The sequence below is a fragment of the Pyxicephalus adspersus genome, chromosome 2 (genome assembly GCF_032062135.1).
Source record: "Pyxicephalus adspersus chromosome 2, UCB_Pads_2.0, whole genome shotgun sequence".
Classification (NCBI taxonomy): domain Eukaryota; kingdom Metazoa; phylum Chordata; class Amphibia; order Anura; family Pyxicephalidae; genus Pyxicephalus; species Pyxicephalus adspersus.
The window spans coordinates 42,339,559-42,364,167 of record NC_092859.1 but is presented as its reverse complement, the minus strand read 5'-3'; the positions used below and the strand labels follow the sequence as shown (position 1 = coordinate 42,364,167).

General features: G+C 35.5%; 1 protein-coding gene across 2 annotated transcripts in view; it reads right to left on the bottom strand.

Annotated features, from left to right (window-relative positions):
- Nucleotides 1-24,609, bottom strand: part of MGAT4B (alpha-1,3-mannosyl-glycoprotein 4-beta-N-acetylglucosaminyltransferase B) — a 258,169-nt gene that overhangs the window by 25,651 nt on the left and 207,909 nt on the right. For both annotated transcript variants that reach the window (XM_072400585.1, XM_072400586.1), the window contains 2 exons: nucleotides 1,376-1,483; nucleotides 797-990 (listed from right to left, as the gene is read on the bottom strand). In XM_072400585.1, the coding sequence (XP_072256686.1) occupies nucleotides 797-990; nucleotides 1,376-1,483 (302 nt within the window). The remainder of the gene's footprint in view (nucleotides 1-796; nucleotides 991-1,375; nucleotides 1,484-24,609) is intronic.

The following is a 24,609-nucleotide window of genomic DNA, read 5'->3' as shown; positions in this document are numbered from 1 at the left end:
AATTAAAGCTGAAAGTCTGCAGTTCAACTGCATCTGAGTTGTTTCATTTAAAATTAATTGTGGTAATGTACAGAACCAAAATTAGAAAAAAAGTTGTCTCTGTCCAAATATTTATCGACTTAACTGTATGTTTTGATGTTTGAATCAAAATGTTAAGTGTTTCCATAAAAAAATTTTTTAAAAAATCCCAGGAAAAAGGTTTGTTTTGCTGTTGATTCTTTTGAAAATGCAACTGCAGCCCACAGATTGTCCTCCATTGTTGAGAAAACCAACTAAAATATGTCCCATTTATTACTAAACGCATTAGAAGAGCAAATCTACCTTGAAATAGGCTGGTGAATAAGGATATGTACAGACGTCCAGATTGGTGACACCTTAGGTCAGAGGCTATATCGACACTATAGTGTGACACTATATAATACAAGAACCTAATATTAATAATAATGTTCTTGGACATCACACACTGCTGGATCACTGAATGAATGACAACTATTAACTGCTTCTGTTTCCTATGGAGAAAGTGGGCTGGGGTCTCCTTTTGCTCACCTTCTTCTCTATACAACGAACAGCATGTTCAATTGTCAGTTCAAATTGTTACTAATTATGTTTCCAGCCATAGTGACCTAGCATCCGCATGTAGCTTTAAGTCAAGTACCTTAATAAATAAATATGACCTCTTGACAATATCAATTAAGATATTCTCAATATAGTAAACTTTTTAAATTCTACACACAACTCTCAGATAAATCGAAGGCTTTTTGAAATTATTGATATAACTGATACAACAGTTACAGACCTTTCCACCCGTAAGGGTTTAAAGAACCTGAAGCGTACAAAGTCTCCTGCAGTTGGTGTGAATGCCCAGAAAAAGTCTTCCCTCAGGTAAGCCTTCTCCAAGGTAAAATGTTGGTAAGTTTTCAAGCTGGTGCTGACTTCAGCAGCTGGATTGACATGCTCCTTACGTAGAGCTTGTTTTCCAAAGTCTTTGTCCTGAATGAAACAGAAACATTGGATGATAAGCCATTTGCCACTTTGAACCATTTCTTTGAAAATACTAGCCATGACCAAAAAATCTTAAGAGGTTACTGGTCAGCTCAGCCCAAAATTTAGCTATCCCCTTCTGGCATTCTCATAGTGGTGTCATACTCATGATTCTAAATCATTTCAATATAATCCTAAATTTTTGGCTGCACAAAGGTGAATGTGGATTTGCTGTCACTGCAGCTCTGTGGAGCAAATGTATTTTAGCGGCAGTCTCCAGTGGGGGGTCCCCAAAAGTAGAAATCAACATGATATACAGTTTTTAAATACATCTAATTTTCAAGAAATAAAACAGTTATTTTTTATATCTCTCATGTTTCTCTGATTTTCATACCTTTAGCTTTTGAATTTTTCCCGCCAATGATGAGTGGGTTCCTACATGTTGAAACAATGAGGGTTTGAATCGGATTCGAAGGTTTGCCTTTTGCCGATCACAATGTTTCTGAAAATCAAGCATATACATAGTTAGATAATGGCTTTAATCATTATTGATTTTCCTAAAATATTATTCTGAACCTGCAAATCTGCCTAATACAGAAACAATTAATTCACAGCACTGCTTATCCTTAACTGAAGACTACAGGATGCTTTATATAGTGTAAGAACTACTAGCAAGAGGGGACTGCATCCTCGTTCCTGACATGCTATGAAAGCATGCTCAGTCTGATTGTAGGGATCATCATAAATTAATATAAAACCAGAATCAAGTAAAATTAGAAAAACCTTTCATCTTCTGATTAAGGGGTCTGTTTCTAAAGCAGTGAATCTGACATTCACAAACATTCTCCAGTGCACAACCTTCCAGGGCCAATGTGTTCTCAATGGCGGTGATTGATTCTCCAAAATGGGTGAATTATATCAGATTCACTGCTTCAAAAATAGACCTCTTAGATCTGGTCAATGAGATGCAGAAATGGGAGATTGAGATTGCAATGACATGCAAATTGCACTAACGTAAACGTGTGCCACTCAAACTCTATACTTTCAAAGTATGATTGGATCATTTTCAAGTCAGTGTAATGTGTGCTTTGTAAAAAAAAGTCACATTTTCTACATCTCATGGACCATTTATAGTGACAATATGGGCCTAATTTATTAAAGCTTTCCAAGGCTGGAGAGGATACATTTTCATCAGTGAAGCTGTGTGATCCAGCAAACCTGGAATTGATCTGGTCCACAATTAAAAACATTTGCTAGCAAATCCATTCTCTATTAAATCAGGCCCTATATGTTGGTAAAAAAGTCGGTGACTTTACATGCTTTGTGATGTCACTGTTTAAATAATTCAAAACATCATAAACAACATACAGAACTCAGCATCAGTTTCTGTAAGTAGTATCTTTTTCATGACCCTGTGACATGTGGTGACAAGCTTGTTAACATTTTGCAATTAATTATCAGGATTTAAAGTTAATAATTTACTCAATATGCCTGTTGTGCTTCACTGTTGTTAATTTACAGTGCTAAGTCCCAAAGGCAACTATTTCCTGTCAAGGCTCGTGCATTTTCCATTCTAGTTTATATAAAAATGAATCAGTGTTTGTTTAATTACTTTCTTGTCTTGAGTAGATTTGTAAAACAATGTATGGTTTTTAAAGACATTTCTGCATTTTAGTTTCACATTTGTAATAAAAGGAGAAAAAAAAAGTTTGCATTATTCTTCTAAAGCTTCTCCACACACAGTAGATCCCTGAGATGTTTGTTCTGCTGGTACCTAACCATCTATTTAACAGTGTATTCCTTTCCATTCAAAGAGAATGGCACATATAACAGAGCATCAATATATATTTAATGATGAGATACAAACGCTAACATTATACAAGCACTCTATAAGGTAAAGTATTTACATCCAACAAGGGAAATCAGCATACTTGCTAAAGTAAAATATAGAGATAACAGGCTGTTGTTTTCAATCAGTTTGAAAGAACAGAGAAAACATAAAAAAGCAATATCTCCATGCTGCAATTCTAAGCTGGAAGAAAAATGTAAACATGTAATGAGAAAATATAACTCCCTGAATACATACATTATAATATTTGTAACATCATCATAGAAAAGGAATATCTGCATTAAACATAACATGTTATTGGACTTTTTTTTTAAGGATTAATTTAAAGGAAACTATAATGACTTTGGTAATTTTAATGTGACATTTTTTTTGAAGTTTAAAAACATAGGCTTTATATCCTTATTAATATTGTATAAAAGTCACAGCAATATTTAGATATAGTCATTTATTTTTTACCAAGATGTAGATGGCTTACACAAAAACTCTGCATTATCTACTTGAAAAGAGTCTCTAAACTTTTACTGTTAGTTGATGATTTGAAAGGCTGCAGGCAGGATGATGATGATATCCTACCAAAAATGATAGGCAGGGACATGTCTGCACAAATTTTAAAAAAGGTGCCAGGACTCGTTGCAGTTTCTGCTAGGTGGTGACAGTAAAGTGTTTATTTTTTCATTTTTTAGAGACAGTTAAACAAAGGTAATGCTTCTCCCCTTCTGTTCCCCCACTTTCCCAAGAGAAGATAACAGTCAGCAATCAATCCCACAAAGCACATTAGGCAGTCAGAAAACTTTTTGTATTACAATGAGTAATTTAGTTGATATCAGGCATGTGGCATTGCTAAAAAACAAAACTCAAAGCTAAAGCAATGTTTGATTTTGCTTTTAATGCATTGCTTTTTTTGCATCTATGACTACCGTAAGGCTACGTACACAAGTGCAACGGTTCTCATCCGATAATCGGGCTGATATCGGTAGAGAAGGTGGCGTGTGTACAGTGCTCGACGTCCGATGCCTGAATTACTGTCCTGGCGGAACCATGGGCGAGGAACTTTTGTAATAAAAGTGAAGGGGAGAGAGCGCCGCTTCGTCATTTTCCCACTCCCCTCTCCATAGAGCAGAATGGTGAAAGATCCTTTTCAAAGACAATTATTGCACAGGTTCTGTGTACGTAGGCTAAGGGTTTCCACTTTTTGTACTGCAAATATAATAAATTATAAACCGTATTGAGTAAAAAGGCACATAATGCATGCTATTACAAAACGAAACAATTACATTTTGCAATTTTAAAATCTGTTACACATGTATGTTTTGAAAATAGCATGTACACATGTATGAATGAAAGCAGTGATTTGTGCTTCTGACATCAAGTTTCTCAAACAATCAGTTTCTCAAACATTACCTAAAACAGAAAACTTACTTAGAAGAAAACAAAGATTAAAGAACACTGAGCTTTGTAGTTTGGCAGCATCATTCCCCAGGGAAATTTGGTAAAGACATTTATTTATTCATTGGTTTTAATGGCTGTGTCCATCCAACAACAAAGAAGTGAAGAATCTAATTGACAAACAGGGTTTTCTGTAAATGTATCTTTGCAGGAGAGCCCAAAGCAATGCAATAATGAAAAATGTCCTGCCTATGCTTTATTCTAGCTTTAGCCAAGTCTAGAAGGAATAAAGATTGTCATACTGAAATAATTGACTTAATCCTAAACAAATTATATATATATATATATATATATATATATATATATATATATATATATATAATTATAAATCTAATGTTATAACAATTGTGTGTGTTTCAAAAAAGCTAAGAGGTAAATATCTTGCAGCACCTGTTGTTAACTAAGCTCATATCTGCTTGTTTTGCTGGCAGTGTTGCCCCTCTAAAAAAGAGAAAAGAGACAAATTTTTTTGCTTTAGGTCCTAAAACACAGCATAGAATTAAAGTTTCCAAGCAAAATCCCAAGCATCAAAAGTTTGTGGTGATATATATCAACATCATTATAATATTAAATTGTATATTATATTATGGTTAACATAACATCCTAACTGAAGGCACCATAAGAACCAAGTAACTGCAATACGATGCCACCAAGAAGCTCCACAATACAGGTGCATGATTTACAGAAAGTCTTTTCTTTTTTGCTAAAATGTAAAAACTTTCAAAAAATAACTAACTTAGAAAACAGTATAAAGCTTAGCAAATCTAAAACTCCCTTGTAAAATCTTCGTGGATTCTCTTTTAAATGTAGCAACAACTGTGTGGTGGAATGCCTTTCTTACCAAAGCATTATATTTATATACAATAAGGACCCCTGCGCTACACCATTATTGGTTGATCTGGTAATGTTGATGAAACATGTTTAACACATGCTAACAGTTTTAAAAGTAAAGATCTAATGGGATAGGTTGCTCTGTAGCTCTAACACCCTGGGCTGTTCTGTATTTACTAGACATCCAAAGGAGTATATTAGCTCACTGTTAGCAAACAATTACAAGGAGACTGAAATCAATTGGGTGGTTTGCATTCACAGGAGATTCATGTGGACAAGATGGTGCTGAACACTTTCTCTCCCACAGAGCCAGAAATAGACATGGGACCACCAAGATCACCTTCACCTTATGGCTCTGATGGGCTATCTACATATTCCAGGAGCCCTTCACATGCCTTTCTTAGTTCCCATGATGATTGGTATATTAAATCCTATAATAAAGCTATTTCCACCAAGTGTGAGTTTAAAACAAATGCATGGCAGGTACGAGACACTTTTCAAGCATATGTAAAGTGTGAAGACATTTTACAATTCAAAATGGCAGACCTAAAGATTGACCTGCTGGTAGAATAGAGGATGATGAGAAGGCCGCAAATCATGTGGAATACAGTGATACTTCAGCAACAATATGATGTACAGTTGATTTGCAAGAAAACAATCTTTACTGTGCCAATGCCACAAAACAGCTCATTTAAAATATGCCAAACAGAATCCACACAAGCCTCAAAACTTCTGAAATAAAGTTCTTGGTATGACGGGTTCAAAACTTAACTTTATGTTCACAACTCTAAACACTTTATTTGGAGATGCTGCAACAAGACCCGTGACTAAAGATACACAATCCTTACTGTGAAGCATATAGGTGTATATCTAATGATCCATCATGTGTGAGCTACAGCAGTACAAGGAATGTAGTGAAAATTGTTTGCAAGATGAATTCAGCATGTTACCAAAAATATTGGCGGACAACCTGCATTTATCAGCCTAGAAGCAATGCATGGGACGCTCTTGGACGCTTTAGTAACTCCAGCAGATAAAAAGTGAATGTGCTGGAGTGGCCATCAACATATTCTGACCTCCATATCATTGAACCAATTTGAAAAGATCTCAAATGTGCAGTTCATGGAAGATAAACTAACAATTTATGGGACCTGAAGGCTTTTTGCCAAGAATAATAGGCATCTTAACCACCTCGAAAGGATGGACCAGTTTAAGTAAAAGTCAGGAAAAGCTGCGGTCTATAGGGATTTAAGTAATCAAAATTAATATAAATTGGAGGGTCTGCTGTCAGTATAAGAAAAGTTATCAACTTGTTCATTCCCCTGGCATATTTGAATCATTGTATTTGATCTACCAGATTACTGTCAAGTTTGATATTGTCACACTATATATTATTATTATTATTATTAATAAACAGGATTTATATAGCGCCAACATATTACGCAGCGCTGTACATTAAATAGGGATTGCAAATGACTGACTAATATAGACAGTGATATAGGAGGAGAGGACCCTGCCTCGAAGAGCTTATATATTGTTATACACTATAACAATATTATCGTTGTTGTATATGTATGTGAAGACAAACTTAATCTCTGCCACCTGTTTTGAAGTGCTGTGCACCAGTTCCACTATACTTTTCTTTCTCACGATAAATGTCTATGAATTGGTTTGACTCAATGAAATCAATACAGTACATGTGTGACTGAGATCTTAACAGGTGTTCAGCAGAGACAGAATGGGCCTGAATTATTAAAGCTCTTCAAGAAACGGGAAGATAGACTATCATGGCAGAACAGGGTGATTTAGCAAACCTGGAATGGATTTCTTAAAAATCAATTGCTATTAGTTGGCAAATGTTTTAAATCTTGGACCAGGTAGGCAACAGCTAGAGGAAGCGTAGTATATGACTCGTTGGGCGTGATTTATTACAACTCTCCAAGATTGGAGAAGTTATACTATCATAAGAGAACCTGGTTGATTCAGAAAACCTGAAATGGATCTGGTCCAACTTTTGCCAACTAATAGCAACTGATCTTTAAGAAATGTATTTCAGGTTTGCTAGATCACCCAGGTTCTCCTATGATAGTCTATCTTCTCCAGTCTTGGGGAGCTTTATTAAATTAGGCCTAGTGAGTCCTATACTAAGCTACCTCTAAAAGTTTACCTAAAAAATCTCTATATTAAATATAAAAACAAAATATAAAAGTTATAAAAATATGTTGCACAGTATATTGGTCCACTACAGCTGGAGCTCTAACAGCTGTATCTAGCAATTTTCAATGTAATAGAGGTAGAAAAATTTGTTTTGAAATTCAACGTTAGCTATAAAGATTCCTGCAAGTATTATGGGTCTCACTCCACTTTCCTACTAAAATTGCATTAGAAAGGCATTACAGAAAGACACATGATGGAGTATAAGCACCGCCTGGACTGGTCTGATGTATAGTTGCCAATATTTTTTTCTCCCTGCTTGTTGTTGTTAGAGCTGTGAGACAATCTTCCCTTTGTATTTAGGACACTTCTGTTTTAACTATTCTCCTTTTATCCAAAATGTTTTTTCCTTTTTCCTTCTATCACTATTTTTCCTTGCTTCATCTGTTCTTTACCTGCTTTTCTCTTTCTTCTTAAATACAAAATCTGGTAATATAGACAAATGGGGAACATTTTTTATTGCACTGCACAGGATTTTTAGATCTGAGAGACAGAAGTTTGTTACGTTTATGTAGTTTTTGAGCATGTACTGTTATAGTTGGTTCAGATAATGTGCAACACATTGTTTTGCATGACATGTGATGCTAACCTTTTTGAATATTTTTTTATCTGCTTTGTTGTATTTCTCCTATTCTATTGTGCCTGGTATTGACCTTTGTTTTAAGTAAAGAAATGCATTCACTTTTTAGGCAGGGTTGTTATCCGTGTCCCCAATGGGACGATTTCCCCTCTCTTAGGGCCTTGGTAACCATTGTAACCAAAGCAGAAAGTAACAGGAAATTTTCCACCTTTTACTATGAAGAATATGACTATGAAGAGAAATCTGATCTGCTGACAACAAAGCGGCTATCTCAGCTTTAACAAAAGAAGGTTGTGAGTTATCATTACATCATCATCATCATCAACCAATCTCAGCTAGAAACAAGTCAATGCAGATTCCAAATTGATGATAAACATTGGAAAAGCCACATGTGAGATAAAAGCAAAGTATCAAAGCAAAGCATCACAATGAATTTACATTGTACCTGCTGCTAAGAAAATGCAAATTGGTTCATAATGAACATCAGGGAAGCAGCACACAGAAATTAACCAGATACAGTACATAATATCTGAGCTGTATGACAACACTGTTTAGCACAGTGAAAACACTGTAGAATCGTAAGTGATTAGCAAAAATATAAACAGATGCTGTAACAAAGCCCTTGAGTATCTATGTAGCTGTAAAATGATGTTAACTCATAAACACTTCTATCTCACAAATTTCTTGCAATTTTCAGAATAAAAAGTCACAACTATAAACATCCTGGAAATCGAGTGTGTGGCTAGCTAAATGTAACCACAGACATCAGATCACAATTATATGTGGTACAATTCTTCATGCAGCAGGTGTCACCGTGATCATACCAGACATTGGATAATGTTAACACTGGCCCTTGCAGAACTCTCCTTTCTGGTAATCATCTCCACTGTTTGCAGTCTACTCTGTTATCTGCCATCATTTAAAAACTGACACACATCTCAAATCATCAGTCATCACCAACATTCACATGAACATGTATATAAAACACAAGCAATGCCAGATATCAGTAGTTTCTCACCAGTGCTAAAAATGTATTTCATATCTCCATCACCTTTTTACTAACAATCTGAATGCTGTGTTCTAGGTAATCAATGGAATGCTATAAGAGACCTTGGAGAGGGATTTCTAGTTTTGGACTTTCTACTAGACTAGGTGAATTGAAGCTGTAGTTGTAGTTAAGCATTACAACTACGTCAGCTTTTACAGGAAGTTATTTAACACCAGACTAATGAGCTCATTTCTAAACTTTCTTCTACAACAGCACAATGCCCTCTATTACACAATTGGCACTGCTCTCTCTATTCTGGACCACTCATAAAACCACTGGGAAAGATCTTACCTTCAAAATATATACCCTATGAGCAAAAAAGAACCGTAACCTGTCCATTTATTGTAATGCATTTTTTAATGAATACTGGGCATACCAACTAAAACATTTTATAACAAACTGTAGTATGGCTTGTTTGTTAATGGCAACTTCTAAGGCTAACAACCATCATGTGAACAACTGACTTCACAGTACTCAAAAGGCCCTTTTCATATTTTTCATACAATGTATTGTGCAGTAATCATCAATGATTACAACAGGGACATATTAGAAAATCATTATTTTCAAAAACAACAAGCAGCCAGTCTTCCCTTTTATGAGCCAAGTACCCACCACATTTTGTCAGCCTACAGTCAAATTAGTAGATTTGCCTCATTCTAGCTGAGCACTGATCACAAGCTTGGCACAGGAAAGGCCATAATAAAAGTAGAAAAAAATGAAATGACTGTAAGAAGCTGTGATTACTTTGAGTTATATTCAATTCTGAACAAGTAGCTCTGGGAGTTTACAAATAAGCTGAAAATATTAAGAGTCATTTAGTGGTCTGTTTATTAAGTTCTGAAATTAATGCAATATTAACAAACCTTAACACTCATTCACTACTGGAGGGAGTTAAGCAGCAATCCTTCATGCAGTGTTAATTATCTTAGAAGGAATTATAGAGAACTCTCATTATCATTATTTGAGATGCTTGGCCAGAGAAATAGGTAGGATATGTATTTAACCTCTGCTATGTCAGGATAAGGAGACCTATAACAATGCATCTAGAAAGACAGTGCAACTATAAATGAAAATCAGGTTAAAAATAATTAAGGGCTACAATACTGAAAAACAGTAGATGCTAATTGATGTCTTTAACATGATAACAAAGAATAACAGGAGCCATGGAAAATACAAGACAACCCGATTGCCAAGTTTAATTCCCATCACATAACTCTATGCATTGAAAGAGACCTCCAATAAACATACATTAAAAAGTACAACAGCCTCTAAATAACACTGGGGAACACATTTTTTGTTGAGTTAGATTTTACACTTGTTTTTTTACTAATTTTTGGGTGGTAAATCCAGAAATGACCCCAGTTTTTTTCTATTACATCCAGGTTTTACGATACAGGGTACCCTCCATTTTTGAATAAAATAAAAACTTAAATGTACTGTTTTTTTTAATTTCTTTTGTTCATACAAAGGATTTGTTACTCTATGACATTTTTACAGTAAAACATTTGAAAATTAACCGGGTTAGCTAGTAACTGGGTTAAGGTAAACATTTACGCCTATAGTTTTTCCTGGAGTGTTCAGTGTGAGGACAATCCCGCTAGATGCTCCAACAATAGTCAGCCATCATATGTACATCCCATCTACCCTGATACCGTCCTTCCATGACCTTCAAATCTTGGTGGAATCGTCCACCTTGCTCATCACTGACTGTACCAAGGTTTTCCAGGAAGTTAGAAAGATGGCTATGCAGAAAATGCACCTTGATGCTCATATTGCAACCAAACATTTTGTAGCTCTCCAGGAGTTTCTGGACAATTTTTGTGTAATTATTTGCTTGTGTGTTTCCAAGAAAGTCCTTGACAATGGCTTTGAATAATAACCAAGCATTCTTTTCCCCTTCTGACATTGTTCTGATGAAATGTTCATCTTTGATGAGCTGACGAATCTGTGGGCCATCAAACACACGGGCCTTTATTTTTTCAAATATTAATATATTATATTGCCATTGTGAAGGAGGACACACTCCTGAAGTTTTCCCTATACAAAAGTAACAGTCACTGAAATGATCTCCTGGCACTCGCCAAACCATAGGTATACCCAATGGCAACTTATCACATGTTCCCTTTGTCCACATCTGTAAACCCCCAACACACTGTTTACACACTTTATGAGGGGCCCAAGACTTATCTTGATCACCAAGTTTAACTTTGAAATATGCCAAATAGGCTTGCTCTACAAATGTGCTGATGTTCGCCCTTTTACTGGGAATGGTAAAACTGCCACTGATATAACAAAATGAATCAGGGTTGTTTAGGTGAGAAACAGGTTTACTTACTATGAGAAACAGCAGAGCCAGACATGATCTGAAAGAAGGGAAATACGTGTGTAAATAGAAAAATAAATTTTGCTTATTGACTACGTAGAGCAGTGCACAACCTCGGACCACACTGTCTTGCGTGTAAATTAATAGCCTATACAAATCCCTGCTACAGTAATCGCATTATTATAGGCGTTATAGAAAAAAACTGACGTGATAGAAGAAAACTAACTGTACTTTCAGAATCAGCATATCTATTTTAGCGTAAATAAGCTTAAAAATTGAAGTAAAAAAAAATTTGTTCAAAATTGTTCCCCATTGCAATCAGTTAAACCAAAGCTGATGTTAGAATATGTCAGTGCAAGATATGAAAACCGTGGTTTCTTTAGTACAGGTATAGTTTTTATTGAAATCAACATAACGGAAAGATGATGATGATGATAAATATTGCAAAAAAGATAGGTGGTACAAATATCTGTTTGACATTTGCACCATCTGCACCATCTAAATGCAAGGCTTATGTTCTTTGTATCTGATAATACAAAGTCCCTATTAAAGGAGTGTCAATGAGGTCATATATATTACATTGGAAAACAGCAAATGTGATAAATTCAGAAAAAAATGCTCAATTTACCTTAATCTAAGCTTCATGGATTCCTCTGTGGACAGATATTAGAAAGCACTTCACACATCAGGTGGGTAAATCTGTTTCCAAAGTCTGTGCTTTGCAACGTTCACTTTGCTTACCAAACTAGCAATCAGGTTGAAACATCCAAGGCAGATTTTTATTACATTAGTAGGTATGAAAAACTTTTAAGTACTGACACCTTACCATATCAAGCTGTATGTTAGCGCAGCTGAAGAGGGTGTGTATGAGGAAAGATCTGTTCAATTAAAAAAGGTTTTTACAGGTCACAACAAAATAGATTGAGTTAAACCAGTAAACTACAACAAGGTCTAGATATAAAATGGAAGCCTTGACGAGAAAGGCAATCTCCCTTGAAAGTATCTAAAGGTGTAATTTTCTCTCCTGACTGAAGAAAACCTCTGAAAGTGACAATTTAAAATAAATAGAAGGCTATTCACCAAAATGCCAATAGAGGACCAAAAGTGCCAATATCCTAATTCTTTTTGAACGTCTTTAGTTGGGGAGATTTTCTTTTACTGTTTTTTTTTTTTGTTGGGGGGGGTCTGCCAAAAAGAAATAAAGATTTATCTACCTTGCCTCATTCACCTTTTTTCCTACTGTTCTGATATTGTACCCTTTTGTCTTGACAAATCTTGCACATATTTTGAACATCTACCTTCCCCATACACTAGCTGTTCAAAAACTTGCTGAAACCTCAGCTTTATTACCTTCAATGTTGGGTGTTTTTTACTTTACATTATTTATAAATTTTCCTATTGGAGAGGTATGGACTTTTAATGTATGGTTACCATCTACTGTCTATATTTTGCTATAGAAGATGATGGCACTATATATATATATATATATATATATATATATATATATATAAATAAAAGCAATAATTCCTTTACCTCTCTTTTAGTGCAAAACCTCAACATTCAAATAGTTTGTCTAAAATTCCACTCTGCAGCTCACCGGAAGCTGAGGAATAATGTGGTGAGAAAGCACCTTGCCGTGACTCCATCATGTAGCAATGGATGAAAATCCTAGTACATGAGTTCATGGGAGAAAATCTTACTAATTTTGCCCTTTTGTAATATTGAGGAAACATAGTGACCACACAAAAGTTTTATATTTATAATCTTGTTACTGCATGGGGACCACATTGGGATATAAAAAATTATTTTTTTTCCATTACAATTCACATTATTCTCTCCCCCAAGAGGCTCACAGGCCAATGTTCCTACTTAAGTCATAGAAACATGAATGTCTATTAAAATTTGCCATTATGTTTCTGCAATAAAAATGGAGATCATACAAACTCCATACAGACTGGTCCTGATTTATTAAAGCTTTCCAAGGCAGGAGAGGATACAATTTCATCAGTAAAGCTGGGTGATCCAGCAAACCTGGAATGGATTTCTTAATAGTCACTTACTATTTGTTTACAAATGTTTTAAATCGTGGACCAGATACATTTCAGGTTTGCTGGATCACCCAGCCTCACTGATGAAAGTGTATCCTCTCCAGAGAGATTTAATAAATCAGGTCCACTGTCTAGGATAAAACACACACATAAGTAATACAAGACATTTTAGTTATTGTTATGCCCATTTTTCCTAATAAAAACAATTTTTTTTTTCAAAAACTACATGGAAGTTGTTTCAGATTTAGGCATTGAGAAGGAAAGCTGTGCTGACACGTCTGGCCATTGTGGATGCCAGCCAAGATGCGAATAGCATTTCCTTTATCTTGACATGTGGTACTTGTTTGCCTCAAACAGCAGAAACCAAATATTCCCAGAGTTAATTTGGCCATGTCTGGTATTAACCTGGGCATTAACAAATTATGCAGCCAAGGATGCATAAGATTACTTGAAGATGAGAAAATGTTGACCAAAGTGCCTACGATTGGTGACCCTGTTAATGTACATGTTGGAGCGTACAATAATGTATCTTGATTTACAAGTGGCTTGGCACACAGTTGTGATTGCAGCTTATACACCAGCGCTTTAGTGCATTTGCACAGATGGGATGGAGAACGACAGATGCCAGCTTCAGAGATCAAGCATCAGTACTGATAGAGAATGTTATTAACAATTCTCTACTGCTAGTCAAATGGTTAACATTGGTGCCTGTAAAAAATGTTGCCCTAGTCAGATTTGTTAGAGGCAAACATTTAAACTATGAGTTTATTACCACTATCTCGAGGGAATAAGGCCAAGCACAGGAGGCACAATCCAATGAGTAGCTTAACCCACCCTGACCTCTGTGCCTCATCTGAGATGCCAAAAGGAAGTAATATGGAAAGAAAGATTCTCATCACAAATCCTCCGAGCAGAACCTTGTGGATTATTGACTGTAAACTGCATTCACATAAAATCACCAAGACTTATTACCAGGCAGTAAAACACAATTTTACAGCATGGCCCCATGAGCAGCCACCGAGAAAGTCGAGATGACAGAAATATGTGTGAGGGAGAACACAGCAGTAACTTCTATTAACACAGGACTGGAGTGCAATATGTTTATTAAAGGTGACGAACACTACCGAGAACTTTTCCAAACAAGTCACAACTATATTTGAGGAACAAAACACAGACTGCCTGTAAATATTTGATTTCTGACTAATTGGGATAGCGGCATTAATTTTTCACACTATGCAGTAGCATCTTAAGGTGTGAATTTATCATTTCTTTTAATGTGTTGTGTATCTGAACCAGCAGAATGGGGTAGAAAAAATGTAATTACTTACTTTATGTTGAGATCAAATGACTTTTGACAGATGCATAAACATTTCACCAGTTAATGATGCAATTGATGTGAGTATTAAAACAAATTTCTGTTTGTACATAGCCAGTCATGAGACCTACATAAAAACTGCTGCCAACAACTTAAGATAAGTTGGGGTCTTTTTAAAACACTTTTGTAAGTATACCTGGAAGTGTTTTCATACCCCTTATATCATTTAAATATAATTTCCATATGCAAAGCAACCAAAGTTACTTCTACAGCACTGGCACTGTAATCTAAAGTATGAAGTGACGGGGATAAAATCAAAGATTGAGAGGTAAACAATAAACTAGAAATTGTAAAAAATGTAATGCTTACTTGATAATCGTGCTAAGTTAGCCTTGTTAGTATAGGTCTGCTTTAAAAAGAGGACAAAAAAATGTGAAAGGAAAAATGTGGAAGCTACGGTTGAATAATTGATCTTTATTTTTGTAAACTTGAGGGCTGTCATTGTTTTCTTTTCTTTACTACTTGGGAACAAACATGAAGGTCAGGGAATTCAGCTTTACTGACTACATACTAATTCCCAGTCTAACACTCACAAGTAATTAAACAAGAACACAAATGTCTGGCCTGAAACCTGCAACTTCAAAAAGGTCAGCAAATGCTGTTCTCTCATCTCTCTGCTGACATGTTTTTATTATGATGGACACATTATTGTCACAGGCTCACCTAGGACTATTTATGCATTGTACCAAACACATCTTGATCATTGTGTGTAACTTTCATACATGTCTAAAGATCTGAAAAACTGGGACATCTATGAGTAAACTAAAGCAGCGAATAAACTGTAAAAATTTACTGTATATACCTAATAAAGCAAAGATATTACAAACCCGTTTCCTAAACAAAATCGAGACACTCTTTAAAATGTAGGTGAAAGCAAAATGTGATGATTTGAAAATTGTTTATTAATGCAAATACAACATATCAAATGCTGCAACTAAAAAGCATTATCATTTTATAAAAAGCATATGCTAAATTTTGAATTTGATGTCAGCAACACATTTTACATAGGTTGGGACAAAGTAGAAAAGTTTTGTATTACTAAAGAAAAAAGAAAAGAAAACAGAAGTGTGTATAAGAAGGGAGGGGTACACCACTCACTGAAAAATGCAAAGAATATCATCATATTCCGTTCATATTAAACAATATCAGAGACTATGGACAAATCTCTATACGCAGAGGACAAGGCCTAAACCAATTTTGGATGGACTTTAGGTGGAGCTACATTAATAAAACGAACGTGCTTTTGTAGATGAAGAAATCACTACATGTGAACAGTTCATTGCTGCATCCATAAATACAAGGTAAAATCTTACCATGCAAGCTTACCATGCAAGAGGAAACCATATATAAACAAACCAAGCACAATGAATAAGGACCAAGGCAAAGAAGAAAACCATCCTGCGCCCTGCTTTATCAAAATTTTTAGTTGGATGATTTTTGGAAAATGTGAAAACGAATTCCTTAGGGCTAGAGGGACCATTCTGTTTGTTTTCAGTTCACAGTTACAGTACAAGCCAACATCCATGACAGTATAGAGGAATCGGTGCATGGGTAGCTTGCACATCTGAGAACCAGATCTGTCACCCATTGAAAACATTTGGTGCATTATGAAAGAAAGGAGAGCTAAACTGGTAACGTGTAAAATCATATTAGGCAAAAAAATGATAACATTTTACTTTGAAAGTCACAGCATTAGTCTCCCCAGCTACCTACATTTTCAGATTGTTGTTAGAAGCAGAGGTGATGCCACACAATTGTTAAAATTCCTACGTTCCAACTTTTTCAAAATGTGCTGTTTTTGTTTTGTTTTTGTTTTTTTAGTGGTGACACACAACAAAAAGTCAAAACCAATTCTTAAAATGTTGTTACCAGCAAACTCAAAAAGGCTAGTATGTGTTATTTTTTGTAATAAACAGCTTGTCAAAAATAAAAAACTACCAGCAAACCCATGAAACATAGAGAATACCTTTATAGCAAACCATCGCTGCACACCTAGGTTCACTTTACAAAGAGATTGGGAGTGCTTAGAATCAAGTGACAAGATATTAGTAATAAGGTTTGATGCATGTAAACCAATGACTTTGGAACCAATAAGAACAGTTCAGGGTCTCCAGGAGGGAACTATCTTATTTTTTTGTTTTATGCCTGTCGATTCTACAAAAAAATCATTACACAGATTTATCCAGAAGATCCACCAAATACATATTACCTTAAAATCAACAAATAGTTCCATTGATATTTTAGCAGAAAATCTATTTTGTATTTCATCATTTTTATATGAAATAACAAATGGCTTATTTGTGTCCTATTTGTGTTGTATTGTTATACCAGAGGGTTCATTTAATTCACAGCTTTGCTGTTGGTGTGACAATTTTTTAACACATCACTTCTGCCTGTCCAAGTCATGCCTGTTCAAAGCAGTACAATTTATTATTGCTCCCAAAGAAAATTATATATATGTATATTTATCAAAAACACCTAAATCTGGTAGATAGAGGGATAGACAAGGTTCAGTCAATGCTACTTAAACTCCCAACAGCTGACTTTAAGTCGAATATGACCCTACATCCTGCTCTGTTTAAATCAGTAAAAGAAAATGAAGAACTTAAACACTTATCCTAGCTTAAAACTGCTTCAGTGAAATTCAGTAATGACAGGCTATAATACCACATGCTAGGAAAAAAACATTTTTTTCTAAAAAACATCAACTGCAACACATACAGTAGGTATACACTAGAAATCAGCTAATAAACAGGAATTTTACTTGTAATTAAGCTTTATGCATTAAACATGTATTCAGTATCTAAATGTAAAGTTAATATTGCAGCAAAGGCTGGTTTTGGTATTTTATCTTTTATTGGGCTACATATTTTGCCATGCTATTTTGGCTGAAATTCTGCTTTTAAGTGAACCTATACCTTTCTGATGCACCAGTACCATGGCAGCCTGATACCCTTCTAATGTAACATTTCTAATGTAATTGTTTATAAAACAATGTTGTGTTTGCTGTGATATTTGATAATAAATTACTTCACAACACACGCAGCTAGATAGGTCAGCAATGAATTGATTTATTGAGCTTTTACTGTCTAATAAAAATATAAATTGTTTAATGACCACAATGTGGGCACAAGTGCACTTTAGGGAATATGAGACCTGTGCATTACAACATCATGCAGGAAAATGCTCACACAGTACTGCATAATCCACTGTGTGTTATAGGGTTATGAAAGCATATGTTAGTATAATGCATACTACGAATCTGGACTTTAAGGAAAGTCAAAGCAAAGACATGATTTAGTAGAGAACTCCCTGATGTACATTTAAAACATTTATGTAATAATAAATGATAAAATAACTATAAAATCCTATTTTAAAATCAACGTACAAGCTCACAATAACTTACAATACCATCCTGCTTCTATTTTAAACTCAAGCTATGAACATTTAGTGTATTACCAGGACACCTAAAAATTTGCTATCAAAACCTGCAGTAGGTGTGGTACTGTCAGTTAGCCTTGTAGAGGGAAAAGTGAGGACGCCACTGAAATATTTGCCCTTTACATCTTTTTCTGTTTTGAGCACCATTGTGCTGAAAAGATTAGAAATGCATACCAAACAGCAGTAAGACAGAAAAGCTAATACAAACTGATCAAGAGTAAATAATGCTACCAATAAAAATTTTCTGAGATGTTCATTGTTTGGGTTTCCACACACTTAAGGCTTAGTCTACACGCACTGTTTCCCCAGCGTTTAACCTGAGGCTTTTAAAGCCCTTGTTTGAAGTCCCCATGCATTCCAATGGGCTAATCTACACCAGGACGTTTACTTCAGGCATGTTTTTGAGCGTTATCTTAAACGTGGCTTGCAACGTTTAAAAAATTAAAACGTTGGATAACTGCGAGAAAACGCTTGAAAACGCTTCCATTGAACTCAAACGAGGCTTTTTCAAGCGTTTTTAAGCTTTTATGAAAGCTTCCATTGAAAACAATAGGGGCTTTTATAAACGTTTTTAGCCGGACTTTGGACTCTGGAAGCCCCCTTTAATAATGAGACTCCCAGATCTCCACCACCCCACCATGGGGAATGAGTACAGGGGTACATAAAACCCCTTACTCAATCCCTGAAAGGGTTAAAATATGTGTAAAAAATTTGGACGAGGCTTTAATGTTAAATTATTTTATTAAATGTGTGTGTGTTTGTGTAACAAAACTTTTTTTTTTTTACAGGTTATCCCAATGACAGGATGGTTTCCAGGGTTGCAATGAGCACAGCCCTGGAAATCCTCCTGACAGTGAGGGATCGCAGGGCACTAGGGGTTAAATGAGAACAAGCCTCTCCATTCACCCCTAGTGCTCTGCCTGAGGTTTTACATTTCTCAGCCATTCAGCACTAGATATGAATGCGGACACTTGTGTATGTAAAATCGCAGCAAATCACAGCAATTCGCGGTAAACCGCGTCATAGGCGTTTATAAAAGTTTTTTTAGCGTTTTAAAGTTAAGCTTTTTTGTGAAAATGCTTGTAAAAGTGCATAAAAACGCATATAAACGTGGTAGGAACTTTTATATGCGTTTTTAAAATCGTTCATGTAGACCCAGACTTAACCGCATTTTAAAAAAAAAATTTTAAGCTCAGGGTCATTTATTGATGTATCGGCTGTTCTTTCCCTATCTATATGGTATAGTGGTATAGGGAAAAGTTTTGTAACCCACAGAGAAGAATTGGGAAAAAATAATAACTGCTTGTAATTCTAGTGGAGCACAGGGAAAGCATTTGGGAAAACATGACCTCCCTGGATTTTCAGCAGTATCAATGCATGTTTTTCAATACTTGCAGTCCTTTAAAAAATGCAAATGTAAATGTGTGCTGAAATTTACTTAATATATATTTTGTTTATGTTTTTGCCCAAGCAAAACTTTGAAAAAGCCCTGATTGGTATCACCTAGCAGCAACGTCTTATTATCTTGCATTTTTTTAGCACCAACGCAATACACAGTTATTTATAAAGTCCATAGTTGTGTCACTAACTGTCCCTCAGAGGGGGCTCGCAATCTAAAGTCCATAGCATAATCATATGTCATTACCATAGTCTATGTATGTTTTTTAAGGGAGAAGCAAAAATAACCTGTATATTTTTGGCATGTGAGAGAACATACAAAAGCAATGCAAACTGTGTTTTAGCCAAGACTCAAACCTGGTACCCTAGCGCTGCAAACGAAAGAGTGCTAGCCACTGTGCCCACTGTGTCATCCATCTACAGGTAGTCCCTGGGTTACATATGAGATAGGGACTGTAGGTTTGCTCTTAAGTTGAATTTGTATGTAAGTTGGAACATGTAGAATATTTTAATAAATGCAATTAGGACAGATGTTTGATTCAACATAATATTAGGTAGCATAGTGTCAGTTACTGTATAAAATCCTCACTGTGAGTTAAGCACAAACAAATAAAAAAAAAACTTTAAGGAGCCTAGACATTCATTAACTTCTGGAGCAAGCTGTAGAGTTTGTCTTGGTCATTAAAGAGTTACAAGAGGCTGCAAGAAAGAGCTCAGTCCTTAAGATCACCCTTAACCTCAGCTGTGTTTAGCAAAAGATTTCTTGTCCCCTCCCCCCTTCAAGCCTCCGTTCTGCACACAAGCCAGCAGGGAACCCCGGTTCGTATCCAGGAGGTGTCCGTATGCCAGATGTCCTTAACCCGGGGAATACCTGTATATCTTCACAAATAGAGTACAGTGTTGCATCTTCCTTCCACAAACACAGAATTCAGTTTTCTTTCATAAGTAAATGAAAAGGAAAGGGAAGAACGTGGGGGAAAAAAGTCCTTTATTATAACAACTAGATCTTCCATTTTTAATTTTCCACCAAAAATGAAATGATCTACTCCGTCCTTAGGGAAATAATGAAATCTTAAAATGTACTGAAAAATATCCCAGTTTTAAATTAATGATATTAAAGGTTTGTAGGAAAAAAGTGCGGCTCAGAAAGGACAGGAATATTTCATGTGAAATATTTTCTTCTAATAATAAAGTGGGCAGTATGACAGCACAGCAGTTTTCGCTGTGTCTAATTAAAGTAATATATTTTTAGTGAATAGAGTGAACTATAGGCTGCTGGAAGTAATGAGGTATCCAGCATCATTTCATTATTAAAAATGCTCATTATGACCAGGGGAGCAAACACTGGGAATCAGAAACCTCAGAGCACAATACGCAGGTAGGAATGAAGAACCATCAGCACAAGCTGGAAATAGCTCTAGCTGAAGCTTGTTTAATTGACTGTGAGCAGTGTGAATGGGGCAGACACTATGCAAACGGCTTGAATGATCCTATTTTTCCACTGTATTGCACTAGTATAAGGATAGGTTAGAATCTTTTACTTCACCACCTACACTGTTATTCATGCTAAGTTCCAGACAGCAACATACCAAGCTTCACTATTATTTTCTTCTGTTCTAAACAGGTATTTTGCTCAGACATGGAGGACTTTACCTGTTGCTTTGCTACAACAACCATTATCGGAATGAAAAGCTTGGACACGGCTACTGATAAATTAACAAAAACAACAACAAAACACCTGTAAAGAATATGTCTAGACACATTATACCATGCTATCTGTCTTTAAAACACTGAAAGTACAAAAAAATACCTGTTGATCCTGGCAGAAATCCTAACATTCTTGTGCATTCTTGTGTTAGAATATGCCTAACTTTGGATTTAGGAAGTCCCATATGTCAGATATTACCACTTCTTGCCTCTGGTTTTTCATCAAGTCTACAGGCAGGGAGTACGGCTTAGTCTACATGGACTGTTTCCCCAGCGTTTCAAATTCCCATGCATTCCAATGGGCTAGTCTACACCAGTGTGTTTGTAAGAGGCACGGTTGAGTGTTTAGGAGAATGCTCCTTGCTTTGTTTTAAAATTTAACTCCTTGTTAACGCTTATCATCGCTCATAAACGCTTCCATTGAAATCAAACAAATGAGAGTAAAAAAACAAAAACAAAAAACAACAACAACAGTTTAAAAAAACAGTCTGTATAGTCTTAGCCTAAGAACATCCCAGGAGGTGTAGGTGTTGAAGTAAAGATAATGATACTTCAGAGATGATCATACAAACATGTAGCATACAAAGTTTTAGTTAAGGTAAACTTAGTTAGACCAGGATGAAGAACTTTTAATGCAATGGAAATATTTTATACATTTGTCTCAAAATATAAGACAATTTAAAGCATCTGACTATCTTGTATAATAGTTCCAACATCACAAAGTACAATGATTTGGTCTTTTACTTGCAGGTCCATCCACATATAGGATGGGGCCTCACAACCTAATTATATAAGGTGTATGGAAACACTGCTATAGTTGCCTAAATACTTTATTTGAACAGAGCAAAAAACTGTGTTTTAATAGTTCAACCCCATGGCAACTTTTTGACATGGTCACTCAGCACAAAATACTCCAAAATTTTATTTATAAGTTGATATCGGTGGGCTAAAATAACCAGATGAAGTATTATTAGAACGAGAGATTCATTTAAAAATAGTGTGAATGAAAATTTAAGATCAGTTACATCCAGTCTGAGATGAACTCTCTGATTTTTTCCCATACAAGGCATTTTGAATACTTGAAAAACACATTGCAAATAAACCTTAAACAACTTTTACACTAATCCCAAAAGCAGCAGGAAGAGAGATGATTTAGGAGCATGACTCCAGGAATTTACCACTGTAGTTCACAAGATATAAATGATTACTACTCACTCAGCTTCTTGGAAATTGCTTAAACTGATCGTCAAAATAACAATATCATTGAATGATTTTTATGAAATTTGTTCACTTACAAGTGTAGACATTGTGCTCAAATAATAAAAAAGTGGGAAAAATTCTCAACAGACAAACTATTTATATTATAGCTGAAAAGAATTTAGCATACCCTACGCAGATCTCAGTAAAAGGGATCACAACATTCTACAAATTCAATTACATTTTTGAAAAATGAAATAATATACATGTCCATTGAAGCACAGGCATTTAAAACAGAAAGCACAAAGAACAGATAGTGGACTGCAAAGAATCTAAACGTAACTACAAAATGACTCCAATGAGCCACAAATGCCCCTTTGTTATTTCACCAAGTGAAGGATGACATTTAAGATCCCAGCACAAAAGAACATCCGAATATACAATGCATCAAGGATTCTGGGAAATTGTCCTGAGTGGTCTGAGATAACAGCAGGCAGTAGAACATCATCTTTCCCACAACAGGAGGAAACTGCCTCACATCTACTTAATGCCTCTGGTACTCCAAAGATTTGACTTAAATTTCTTCATGGCTGACTGCTCTTGAAAAACCCATCATTAGTCCTAAACCACCCTTTCCAGATCTGCTCCGCTATCAAGTAATTCATTTAGTCAGCCATTTCTCATTGTTTATGTTTTCCTAATTTATATTTTTCTGCTTTAAGACAATGTATTTAATGGGGCCGGAATAGGTGGTTGGTTATAGTCAGCCAAGTATCACAATGGCTGCGGCTACATTTTTCCTCAAACTGGTTATGATGCATATTAGAAATATTTTTATTTTATACAGTATTAAAATACTTTGTTCTACAAAGGAAATCTAAAGCTGGATAGCTAAAGATAAATATTACATTTTTACAAACTGTGGAAAATGCATGCAGCATCTGAATGTGATCACACACAAGCATAAGTATACAGTTAAACTACGTGGGCCTGATTTATTAAAGCTCTCCAAGGCTGGAGAGAATACACTTTCATCAGTGAAGCTGGGTGATCCAGCAAACCTGGAATGGATTTCTTAAAAGCATCTTGCTATTTGGTAGCAAATGTTTTCAATTCTGGACCAGATTCATTCCAGGTTTGCTGAATCACCCAGCGTCACTGCTGAAAATGTATTCTCTACAGCCTTGGAGAGCTTTTATAAATCAGGCCCCATGAGTGTAAACTATTTTCCCAAACAATGTTCTGACAAGGACCTGCTGGCTTGTAACTGTATAGCAAAACAGCAGCATACTGATGAGTAAATACTTCTGTTATCGCCTCCTATGTGTAATTTTTTATTTCTCAAACTTAGTACACACGCTCAATATTGTGGCTGAAAAAATTGTCGTAATTGTTTGCAGTAACAGGAGAATGAAAAGTGCTGACATGGTTGTTTTGTTCTATAGGGAAGAGATAGAAACTTCTCCCCAATGGTAAACAGTAGCAGTCAAAAATATAATTTTACAGTCTGGCATAGCCAACAGTCATCACAGAAGTTATTCTGTACAAGGTTTCAGAATGAAAGCACTATGCAGTATTATATGCTTTGCTCAGTGTTTCCTTTCCTCTCTCAAATTGAGACCAGCTCTATAGAAGATCACTGATTACTTGCATTTTCTGGCAATGTAATTAAAGCTAAATCACAATATATTTTTATGTTTAAACACCTTCTCACCTTGTGTATACAGTAATGACATATGTCACACTGTGTTAATATTTATTTTAAAAAAAAGTCAGCACAGAAGCATTGTGTGAAAAATGAAGTATAACTTTAGCATAGGAATTAAGAGCGCAAGAAGCTCCAGCATTTCATTAAAGCTTAGCAGTGTGACTCCACTGGAGCAGTCAGGGTTGATATAGAGATATTGCACATCAGTGCTGGCATCAATTAAGTGTCATATGTCTCTTACTTAAAGACAAACTTGGCTTTACCTTTCTTCTTTCATGCTTGTACAGTCCTCTCTAGACATAAAACAGTCCCATTTCCCTGCACACTTTACCTAATACACCAGAAGCAATACTACAGCAAGTATCTGAGTCCAACTATTTTTCTGTTTGATTTCCGCCAATGTCTTTTTTTGATTTAAACAAAATAAAATGTTCTATGGACTGTGGGCCTTTATTAAACTGAA